Source organism: Rhododendron vialii, chromosome 13a (assembly GCF_030253575.1).
Source record: "Rhododendron vialii isolate Sample 1 chromosome 13a, ASM3025357v1".
Lineage (NCBI taxonomy): Eukaryota > Viridiplantae > Streptophyta > Magnoliopsida > Ericales > Ericaceae > Rhododendron > Rhododendron vialii.
Genome location: NC_080569.1, coordinates 23,180,753 through 23,193,328, shown reverse-complemented (window position 1 = coordinate 23,193,328; position 12,576 = coordinate 23,180,753). Strand labels below are relative to the sequence as shown.

Here is a 12,576-nt window from a genome sequence, read left to right as displayed (position 1 = left end):
AGGGAGTATTTTTTTTCTTTTCCTCAATTTGGTTCTCTTAAAAAAAGTCATTGAGTGACCCGTTTTTTATTGAAGAATTCATACAATCATTTGCTTTTCCTTAGCAATGCATAGAATGAGTCAAATTCTAAACAACTATTAAGTTCGGGTTACGTTGCTTTACTTGTCTTTTCTAAGCTACTTTTACCATTGGGATGTAATTTTTTTCTCATTAAAAGAAATACTAGGTGCAAAGAAAATACTCTTAAAGTATACATGAATGGCTCAGATGCACTGCACAGTAAATCTGAAAAGTTCATGTACACTTTAAGAATATTTTCTTTGTTCCTATCACTCCTCTTCATATATAAGTGAACACATTTGCTTAATGGTAAGCGTGGGACCGATGAAAGTTAAGAGAGAGAAAATAAAGTAAGGTAGTTTGAAGAACGTAAATAAATTTTTTTAAAGAATGCATAGAAATTTGTTGTATTCAGGTTAGCTCGTACTTAATTTTCAACGTTATCTGTCCAACTCTGAATCAAAAAAGACCAGGGTTTCGGTAAAGGGCCATGGCTCTCAGACGATTGCCATTGTTGGCTCGGTCTCCACCCCTATTTCCCGTCTCGCAAGTCCACACTCCACACCCTCATGTTCTTTCCACCAGAAGACCCATCTCTGACTTTCTCCATCGTCACCATTTCTCTCTATCAACTAATGCAGACGAATCCCCGTCCAAGGTTGCCTCTTTTAATCCGGGTAGGTTGTCTCAAACCATACGAGAGTTGTTAATGCACACCCAGTTTTGAGGGGCTTTTTTCCTGACCGTTGTTCTTTGCACGGCAACTGTTTGTGAAAGTGCCTCTAACGACAACGGCGATTTTGTTCATAATCATAGTTAGCTTAACACGCCTCCTTTTTCAACCCAATTAAGTACATATACGTTAACATATTTTTAACCAACTGGGTTGTTGAGGTCATAGTCCGACACTCAAGGGGTGGATCATTAGTTAAATATTTCAATTTCCGTTCCTCCAATACTCTGTATGACTCTCAAAGGGGTGGATCAATGTTACTTCATAAAGTTTTTATTTTTCAATACATTATATTTGTACATTCTAACTTAATGCAATTAAAATGTAATAATCATTTTATTTTTTCTTTAGGTAACTTCAACAATCACGTGATTATTTTTTTTGTGATAAAAATTGAGAAATGATAATGTAAAATAACTAATTTTTTTTATCAAATTAAGCCAAAATTATTAAGATTATAAATAGTTATACACGAATAATTATAAATAATATTCAAAATCAGATACATACAAAATAAAATTTTATAACTCAGAGGTTCGGAAGGGGTCCGGGGCATACTGGACCCCAACAGGCCAACATAGCTCCACCATTGGTTAATCCCACCCTTTCACTAGACCAAACTGGAAGTAGGCACAATGGAGAGGAGCCGAACCCATTCTACTGCTTGCCTAAGCATTGGCGATGATGTCATTCACACGTCACATTTTCTACTAGTTGTATTATTGTGCTCCGCCTCTATTGCTTTTATAATTTCCAATTCGTGCATCTTAAAGCATATCCGCAACGGGAATATTCAAAATCAATAATCAAAATGTACCACTTCAGTATTTGATTATTCATTTAATTCATAATCAAATTTAACAATTTCTACTTCCACATTGATTATTTTTGCATTCTTAACAAAAAAAAACCCACACAATACACAATGTACATATATCCAATTACAAACGAGTTCCAATCACGCAATCGATCACACCAAATTATTCATCTCGATGAGACGATTTCTATGTGGAGTGTTTTTGAGTTATTGAGTTTTGAGTTTGGTTATTGAGTTTTGGTTATTGGTAAAAGTTGTTAAGTTTGGTTATGGAATGGGTGGAATTTGATTATTTGCTAAAAGACTTGTAAATTTATTTATTACAATGTGTGGTGTTTTTTAAGCATTATTGTTAAGTTTTTTTATCCATACCCATTTGTTTATTACAATGGGGATGCTCTTAGGCTCTGTTCTTTTGGACTTAACTTAAATCTAAAAAAAAATTCTCCTATTTAATTTTTTTTTGCATTTGTTAGTTTGGCTTCAAACTTTTTTGGGTTATTGATTCATCTCAACAAGATGAATCATAAAAATATAATTTTGGCACTTTTATTTATGTATTTTGAGAAATAACCAATTTTTAGCGCAATAGAAAGTGGTTATTTCTCAAAATATTTGGATAAAAATAAATAAAAATTACTTTTCTGATTCCTCTCGTGGAGATGAATCAATACCCAAAAAAAATTTGGTGCAAAACTAATAAATGCAAAAAAAATATAAATAAGGATAAAATTTGCGGATTTAAATTAAGTTTAAGTTAAGTCGAGTACGTCCCGCTTCTTTTGAGGATCCCAACCATACTTCCATGCGATTGCTTCAAATCCATCGAGAAATTTCCTGGAGTAATAATTTCGTCCAATGATTTGGTGCATGAAAGTGGAGGCCGAACCACTTCAGTATTTGATTATTCATTTAATTCATAATCAAATTTAACAATTTCTACTTCCACATTGATTATTTTTGCATTCTTAACAAAAAAAAACCCACACAATACACAATGTACATATATCCAATTACAAACGAGTTCCAATCACGCAATCGATCACACCAAATTATTCATCTCGATGAGACGATTTCTATGTGGAGTGTTTTTGAGTTATTGAGTTTTGAGTTTGGTTATTGAGTTTTGGTTATTGGTAAAAGTTGTTAAGTTTGGTTATGGAATGGGTGGAATTTGATTATTTGCTAAAAGACTTGTAAATTTATTTATTACAATGTGTGGTGTTTTTTAAGCATTATTGTTAAGTTTTTTTATCCATACCCATTTGTTTATTACAATGGGGATGCTCTTAGGCTCTGTTCTTTTGGACTTAACTTAAATCTAAAAAAAAATTCTCCTATTTAATTTTTTTTTGCATTTGTTAGTTTGGCTTCAAACTTTTTTGGGTTATTGATTCATCTCAACAAGATGAATCATAAAAATATAATTTTGGCACTTTTATTTATGTATTTTGAGAAATAACCAATTTTTAGCGCAATAGAAAGTGGTTATTTCTCAAAATATTTGGATAAAAATAAATAAAAATTACTTTTCTGATTCCTCTCGTGGAGATGAATCAATACCCAAAAAAAATTTGGTGCAAAACTAATAAATGCAAAAAAAATATAAATAAGGATAAAATTTGCGGATTTAAATTAAGTTTAAGTTAAGTCGAGTACGTCCCGCTTCTTTTGAGGATCCCAACCATACTTCCATGCGATTGCTTCAAATCCATCGAGAAATTTCCTGGAGTAATAATTTCGTCCAATGATTTGGTGCATGAAAGTGGAGGCCGAACCATAAGGCAAAAATGATAAGAATTCAATCCTAATCAACCCATAAAAATGATAAGATTGTGTTGTGGGGCCTACCACGGGTCCCACACAAATGATCCGAGCCGTTTATTAGATGTAAAATATTTTTTCAAGGTCCCCAAAAAAAAGCTCAATCCAATACCTATAGGTGCTTGATCTAATTATCTAACTTTACATTACCCGAAAATCTGAATGAAAATTTAGATGATTGGATCGAGTACTTATAGGAGTTAGATTGAGCTGATTTTTAACAGGGACTCTTGAAAAAATATTTTACATTTAATGAACGGCTCGAATCATTTGTGTGGAACCCGTGGTGAACCCCACAATAAAATCTGTGCATAGATGTATGTGTGATTAGCAGGGTTCTAAAACAAACAAATAATATATATATTAATTTACAAATAACATTAGAGTGCTCATAGAATTTGAAATTTTTTGGATGCTCGAGGTCGAGGCTTCTTCGGCCTTGGGCCTGGGTTGGCTTTGCGAGCCGTCTGATGCACGATCTGACAACTCGAAAGTGCGCAGCACAATACTGTGCATCTCACTGCATAGCACCAACCCGAATTCTGGTGCTGCGATATGTTATACTACTTCAATGACCATTCCCCTTTACGGAGTATTTTTCTCTGGCAGTATTACCAGTCCATGTTTCTCCTTGGAGAGATTAAGCCAAAAAAAAGAAAAAGAAATGACGCCTATAGTTCTTGCTCTACTGCTTCTCGTTATGCCTTACACCACCGTGATTCCTGCACCTGTTTTCTACTATAAGGTATGCTCGAACACAACTGATTACAAGGTCGGTAGCCAATTCCAATCCAACCTCAACCGCATCCTCTACCGAGCACTCTACGTCGATGGCGACTATTCCATCTTCTCCTACAAACCTGAAGGGGAAGCACCGGACAAAGTCTACGGACTTTTCCTCTGCAGAGGAGACGTTACATCCGCCAACTGCCAAAACTGCATCGAGGTCGCAAGCGACGAGATCGTACAAAAATGTCCCTTTAAGAAAGAAGCAATCATTTGGTACGACCATTGTCTCATTCGGTACTCGGACAGATCATTTTTCTCTACCGCAGAAAAAAGCCCTTATTTATGTTTTTATAACACAGCAAATGTGACCGAACCGGGTAAATTTGCCGAGATTTTGGAGAAAATGTTTGCGAACCTGACCAGTTTTGCTACTTCTATTCATTCTAAGCGGATGTACGCAACCAACGAAGCCAACGTTGGTAATCTTACGAAGCTGTATGGCATGGTGCAGTGCACGAATGATTTGTCAACGGTGCTTTGTCGTAACTGCCTCGATGCGATAATTGAGTATCTAGTGCGTGTCTGCAGTGTCGGAAAACAAGGGGGGAGACTAATCGCACCGAGCTGTATCGTGCAGTATGAGCTTTACCCGCTCTTGGAGGACCCTCCGGCCAGCGAGACTGATGACGTTGGTGGGAGTAGTGGTGAGTAATCAATCTTGGGTCCTGAGTAGAGCTGGGCAACAGACACGAAACACGATAACACGACACGAACCGGACACGAAGTTAGCGGGTTAGGGTTGAACATTTCTGACACGAAACACGAAAATGACACGACTCGAGAACACGAATTCTAAATGGGTCGGGGTCGGGTTGAACACGTGAGACACGAAATTAACATGACCAACAAGGTTACGAATCTGTGTCACCCATTTTCACGAACATATATACATAATATATGGTATATCTGCAATTCTATATAGAGTTAGGCAACAGACACGATAACACGACACGAACCGAACACGAAATTAACGGGTTAGGGTTGAGCATTTCTGACACAAAACACGAAAACGACACGACTTGAGAAACACGAATACTAAATGGGTTGGGTTAGGGTTGGGTGATTTGTGACACGAACCCGATTGACACGATACGAACACGACCCGACACGACCTGTTACCCAGGTCTAGTCCTGAGTACCTAAAACTGCTTCGGCTGAGGTTTCCTTTTCTTTTCTTTTTTCTCTTTTTACATTGAAAGACTCCTTCCTAACGCAACACCTTAACCTTTTTCCAAATAATTTTCGTTTCATATATTTAAGTTCTGTGGAAATTACAATTCTGTTGGGTCATGGGTGGATGATGGACCGAAGTTACCCAAAACACAAGGCTCCTAAGGCTCCGTTCCGGAAACTTTCTTAAAAAATAGGACAAATTACTTAAATGATCCCTGTAGTTTGGTTTTTGTGTCACTTTGGTCCCTATAGTTTTAATTGGCTCGATTTTGACCCTGTAGTTTTGATTTTGTGCCAATTAAGTACAATCACTAACTTCCATTTCCACCTACTAACGGAACCAATTGTGCAAATTGCACTTAACCCCCTGTGATTTGCACTTGGTATAAATTTTCCCTTATTCATTTAGAAACTTCAACACAACTCATGGTGATTTTGTATATTAAAGTGAATTGTTACATGCGTTAATGACAAGTTATTTATTCTATTTTGGGAAATTTTTAAAAATGGTCCCTCTAGTTTGCACGAGTTTTCATTTTCGTCCCTCTACTATTAATTGTATCATTTTTAACCCTATAGTTTTCATTCCATCTCAATTTCGTCCTTCTCCCTGACGCCGTCCATGAAACAAACGGAATTGAAGGGCAAAATTGTCATTTTCTCTCACAGAAGGACCAAATTGAAATTTTATGCAAACCAGAGGGATTATTTTTAAAATTTTACATTTTACTTTTGTTTTTTGCAAATAAAATAAAAAAGACCATAAGAAATGTATTTGACAACTGAATTATTTTTTATTGGGTAATCAAACTATATTGAAAAATTTATATTTCATTACACATTACAAAAATATTAGAAAATGCACAAATCAACCCCTTAGCTAATGTCTTTGTATCATGTTCTTATAATCTTCTTATTTTTTCACCCAATAAAAAAATGTTTAAAATCCGTGTTTATTTGTTATATGAGTGATCTTATGAGTAAGTCCAAAAATAAATACACTTATACCCATATTTTAATGTATTTGATCTCTTAATATTTAATAGTGTTTCATTGCTTAATTAAACACAATTACAAAATTTCTAAATACTACTGAACAACTTTTTCTTTTTAATCATATGACAAAAAAAATAACGATAGCGAAAATTCAATTGAAAAAAAAATACAAGACCAAGACAATTAACATAAGGGTTGTTTTTTGAATTTTCTCATATTTTTTGTGATGTATATAATAAAAACTTTACAAAATTTCAACATATATTTTATTATTCACTATAAAATGAGATGAGAAATATATTATATATGATGTATTTTAAATTTATTTACAAAAACAAAAGTAAAAAACAAAATTATAGAAATAGTCCCTCTAGTTTGCATGAAATCTCAATTTAGTCCCTCTGTGAGGAGAAATGACAATTTTGTCCTCCAATTCCGTTTGTTTCATTAACGCCGTAAGTGAGAGGGACGAAATTGAGACAGAATGCAAATTATAGGACTAAAAGTAACACAATTGATACTAGAGGGACGAAAATGAAAATTTATGGAAACTAGAGGGACCATTTATAAAAATTTCCCTTCTATTTTTGTTAGTTTTGAGTCAAATATTTCTTGAATTATTTATTCGTCTTAACCGGAGGAACGTAAAATGTAAAAAGTTATATTTGACTTCTTAAGCTGTCGCTCGTTTGTAGACAGATCATTTGCAATGCAACCCAAACATGATAGTTACTAATCAACTTGAACGCTATTTGTTTCTTTGTTAGATACAACTAAAGCTGGACAACTAGATTGGAAGAGACGCCTTCTCATAATTAATGGGATTGCTCGAGGCCTTTTGTATCTACATGAGGATTCTCGACTAAGAATAATACATAGGGATCTTAAAGTTAGCAACATTTTGTTAGATCAAGAAATGAAGCCCAAGATATCAGACTTCGGAATGGCCAGGATTTTTGGTGGAAATCAAAGTGAAGCCGAAACAAGCAGGGTTGTTGGGACATTGTAAGCCTCTTTGTTTCCCAAATTATTTAAGCATACAAATATGTCTATCCATCTCACCTTACATTAATTTCTTAATGATCGAGTACAGTGGATATATGGCTCCAGAGTATGCTATGGAAGGACTGTTTTCTGTTAAATCCGATGTTTTCAGTTTTGGAGTTCTCTTACTAGAGCTTATTAGTGGAAAAAAGAACACCGGTTTTTACCTTGCTGAGCATGGTCACAACCTCCTCACTTATGTATGTTCCTCAATTCGTACTTCTCTCTTTAAAATTAAACTCGGAATCATACTGGTTACTTGTATTTACAAATTTACTTGCTAAATTGTCAATAGGCCTGGAACTTATGGTGCAAAGGTGAAGGAATATTGGAGTTTATGGACCCATTACTCGTGGAGTCATGTGTAGCAACAGAAGTTTTGAAGTGTATCCATATAGGATTGTTGTGCGTCCAAGAAGACCTCACAAATAGACCGACAATGTCATCCGTAGTTATCATGCTTGGGAGCGACAGTGCAACGCTGCCTCAACCAGCACAGCCAGCATTCTATGTTGAGCGTTTGGAGTTCAAATCATGTCTATCCTCACCACATGATGATGTCGTCTCTGTGAATGACGTAACTATTTCAGATGTATCATTGTGATAACTTCACTACGAATTCTGTTTTTCTTTTTTCTCAGTTTGGTTCTCTTAAAAAAGTCATTAGGTGACACAGTTTTTATTGAAGAACGTAGACGATCATTTGCTTTATCTTAATTAAACACCTATTAATTAAGTTCGGGTTACCTTGCAGAACAAAATTAAAAAAAAAAATTTCCAGTTAACTTGTCTTTTTTAAGCTACTTTTACCATTGGGGCGTAACTTTTTTACTTGTTAATGCTTATCTAAGAGTGAACATATTCGCTTAGAGAATAAATTTTACACGGACCCTCCGTGTATACGGGAGGGTCCACCGAACCAATTACATGAAGGCAGCTCAGCTTTTGCAGCTTTGAGTAAAGACAAACGGCAATTTTTTTTTATTTAGGATCCTATAGAACAGAAACTTGATTATAAGAGTCATAAAGACAAAATTTAACTATGACACTTTAGAATAATATGATCAGAATAACAAGATCTTTGCACCGGTTCAAACGGATTGAAAATTGGAACACTTAACTTTTTAACCATATTTTTAAATAAATAAATAATCTAAAAAATTATGCACTCCAATTTTTAATCCGTTTGAATCGGTGCGAAAATTTGATCATATTATTCTAAAGAAACATAATTAATTTTATCTTTAAGACTCTCATAATAAGATCTTCGTACAAATTCAAACGGATTAAAAATTAGAGTGAATAATTTTTTAGATTATTTATTTATTTAAAAATATGGTTAAAAAGTTAAGTGTTTCAATTTTCAATCCGTTTGAACCGGTGCAAAGATCTTGTTATTCTGATTATATTATTCTAAAATGTCATAGTTAAATTTTGTCTTTATGACTCTTATAATTAAGTTTCTGTTCTATAGGATCCTAAATAAAAAAAAAATTGCCGTTTGTCTTTACTAAAAGCTGCAAAAGCTAAGCTGCCTTCATGTAATTGGTTCGGCGGACCCTCCCGTATACACGGAGGGTCCGTGTAAAATTTATTCTCATTTGGTTAATGGTAAGCGTAGGATCGATAAAAGTTAAGATGAAAGAAAATAAATCTAGCTTGTTCATGCATGTGTATGACACACATTTTCTCCTCACTGCATCGTAAGTTACAACTCATGTAAAAATGTGTAGCAAAATTTCATGGATTCGGATTTTCTGTGAGGATCTACCTGTGAGGATATCGTGAGAGAGTTTTAATAAAGAGTTGCCAACACATTAATGATAAGATTCAACGGCTCACAACAATTCTTCCTTTTCTTCCCTTCCAAACGACGCGGTTTTAGGAGATCAAAGTCAAATGGAGTGAAACCCCATTCGTTTCTTCTCCGTTCCACCCCGAGTCATTTTCCAGCTTCTTAGTTCATCCAATCTCAGTCTTACATTCCCATCAAACAAAGAAAAAACAACTCAGTCAAATTCAGTGGTTTCATAGCGTTGTTTAGGCCACTTAACATTAATCGTTGAAAGTAATTTACGCAAAAGCCCCAAGGGGTGTAGTGCAGTTGGTCAAGGATTGAGCCGCAAGTTGCAGTTTAAACATACCAAGGCTTTCCGCGTAGGTTCGATCCCTGGCAGCTGCATACTCTGAACTTAACCGTTGCGCGGTGTGTGGGGCCACTGCATGCAACACAACCAAGGGAGACTCTCCCAAGGTGTAGCCTATGGGAGAGTCTCCCCTGGGTTATGCCTTCCTTTTTTTTTATTTGCACAAAATATTAAAAAATAAATATAACTTCTTCTATTATATTTACTCATGTCGTTCTGTAACTGTGCTTGTTGCATACCGTTGCCGTGCCTGTGCTTTTTTCGTGTCCATGCTTGTTTTGTACCGTTGCGGTGCCCGTGCGGTCCCTACAATCTAGAGCTAAGGACATGGCCCTTAATGAAAAGGTGCCTTCAAGAGACATGATATTTCACAAAAGAGTGTCTACAAGTTTATAAATAGACCCTTTGTAATTAAAGTCATTCAATGCATCCAAAGACTTCATATTGGATTGCTCTCTCTAAACACTCTTTAGGCTTATTGATCTTTTGTTATTCCGCAGAAATATAGTATCAGACCCCGTTCCACTAACACTTTTTGCACATTTTGAAAAAGTGCATGGTTGTTCTTATTCAAAAAAAAATTCGCGTTTATTAGTTTTGCACCAAATTTTTGTGAATTATTGATTTGTCTCGACAAGATGAATCAGAAAAATAAAAAATATTTACTTTTACCCAAATATTTTAGAAAATAATCACTTTTAAGCAAAAAGAAAAAGAAATTTAAAAAATTTAAATAAAGACAAAAACGTGCACTTTTTTTAAAAGTGCAAAAAGTGTCAGTGGAACAAAGGCAGGGATTACAAACATACATCTATTATGTCTTGTTGACAATAGAACACCATTGTAGCCATCTTCTTGTGTCTGGAGTTTTTGAATTCTGACTATGATATTCTAATGATCATATTTATCATCTATGTACATTTTTGGTACCACAATATTCCAGACCAAATCAATAAATTAACCAGTACACGAAGGCAGGGATTTGCGACATGCAATGCCAGTGGGCAACATCGATCCAAAGGAGTTATTAGTAATCTCTTGGAAGTTGCTTACGGAAGTGTCTTCATCCAATGGAAGTGTCTTCTTCTTGGAGTTATTAGTAATTTGGTCTAGTTTACAAGGTACTCGTGGGGCTTTTGATTTTGTCTAGTCTAAATTTGCAGGCTGTTGTCACTTTTTCGAAAACAAAATCTAAATTGAGAGCTAAAAGAGGGATTTTGTGACATTAATTAATGCCCCAATAGAGGAATAAATAACCTTAATTGATGAGTCTTATTCGAATGCATTGCATGACTTGGAAATTCTTTGCAGGGTACATTACCAAATGGAAAGGAAATTGCAGTAAAGAGGCTCTCAACAAATTCGGGCCAAGGACTTCGATCAAGAGTTCAAGAACGAAATATATATCTTTAATTGCAAGAGTACTACAACATAGAATTCTTGTCCGACTCTTAGGCTGTTGCTTGGAGGGGAACGAGTTGATACTAATCTATGAGTACATGTCCAACAAAAGCTTAGATTTCTTCCTCTTTGGTATCGACTCACTCTTAAGTTGTCACTAGTTACTCAACAAAACTACCCAATTTGTTTCTTGCTAGATTCAACTAAAGCTTCGCAACTAGACTGGAAGAGACGCTTTCTCATAATTAGTGGGCTTGCTCGAGGCCTTTTGTATCTACAAAAGGATTAATCTCACTTAGAATTATTCATAGGGACCTAAACGCTAGCAACATTTTAATAGATCAAGAAATGAATTCCAATATATACGACTTTGGAATGGCAAGGATTTTTGGTGAAAATTAAAATGAAGCCAACACAAACAGAGTTGTTGGAACATAGTAAGCCTAGCTTTTTGTTTTCCAAATTATGCATGTATACATAAACTTGTTAACCTTCTCTATCTCCTAATAATCTTTATGGCTAATAATCAACTACAATGGATATATGGCTCCAGAGTATGCTATGGAATGACAATTTTTCGTAAAAATTGATGTATTCAGTTTCGGAGTTCTAGAACTCTTACTGGAAATTATAAGTGGGAAAAAGAATAGCGGCTTTTACCTTTCTAACCATCGTCAAAGCCTTATCACTTATGTATTTCCTCGATTCCTACTCATCTCTCTATATATTTTCAATCAAGAGCATAATGATCACCCATATTTATAACATCAATTTTTTTTTTTTTGCTAAATTGTCAATATACAGGCGTGGAATAAATGGTACAAAGGTGAAGGAATAGTGGAGCTGATGGACCCATTATTGGAGTCATGTGTAGCAACAAAAGTGTTGAAATGTATCCCTCGTCGGATTGTTGTGTGTCCAAGAAGATCCTGCAAATAGACCGACTATGTCAACTGTAGTTGTTATGTTGACAAGCGACATGCAATGTGACGTTGCCTCAACCAACACAACCAGCATTCTCTGTAGGGCGTTTGGTGTTGAAATCATTTCAATCCTCAACAAATGCCAACTTAGTCTCTGTGGATGAGGTGACTATTTCAGATGTTGTAGACATAAATTCCAAACTTTGCTCTAGAATTCAATAGAACAAAGTTTGGATGTTTCGTAAATACTCTTACCGATATCGGATTAAACTTATTTTTTGTAAGAACCATAAACAAAGTATTTTAAATAAAATGAGCGACTCTGATCATTTTTTTGAGACCCAAAATGAGCCCAAAAAGGAGTTTGTACCCACTGGTACAGATTTTTGGTCTGTAATAGTAGACTTTCTGTTTTTTTTTTTTAAATCTGATATGGGTTTTGAATTTTTTCAAAGAATTTTTTATACTGCTCGTGAGTCCATGGAAGGTGAAAAGGCCAAAAGTTTTTAAGGAGTGCTAAAGACAAAAAAAATACCTTTAAAGTGTATATGAACGGCTCATATTCACTGTGCACATGAACGACTCAGATTCACTGTACAGTGAATCTGAGCCGTTTATATACACTTTAAGTGTATTTTCTTTGCCCATGTTCATTGCACCTAGTATTT

General features: G+C 35.0%; 1 protein-coding gene and 1 pseudogene across 1 annotated transcript; both read left to right on the top strand.

The window, feature by feature from the left end:
• Positions 1-3,847: 3,847 nt before the first annotated feature.
• Positions 3,848-8,041, top strand: LOC131314011 (G-type lectin S-receptor-like serine/threonine-protein kinase At4g27290). The gene is made up of 4 exons (XM_058342509.1): positions 3,848-4,868; positions 7,161-7,398; positions 7,487-7,637; positions 7,733-8,041. Exons 1-4 carry the CDS (start codon positions 3,848-3,850, stop codon positions 8,039-8,041), a joined length of 1,719 nt encoding a protein of 572 aa, XP_058198492.1.
• A 2,537-nt stretch (positions 8,042-10,578) lies between these two features.
• LOC131314010 (cysteine-rich receptor-like protein kinase 10) lies at positions 10,579-12,130 on the top strand (annotated as a pseudogene).
• Positions 12,131-12,576: the final 446 nt, after the last annotated feature.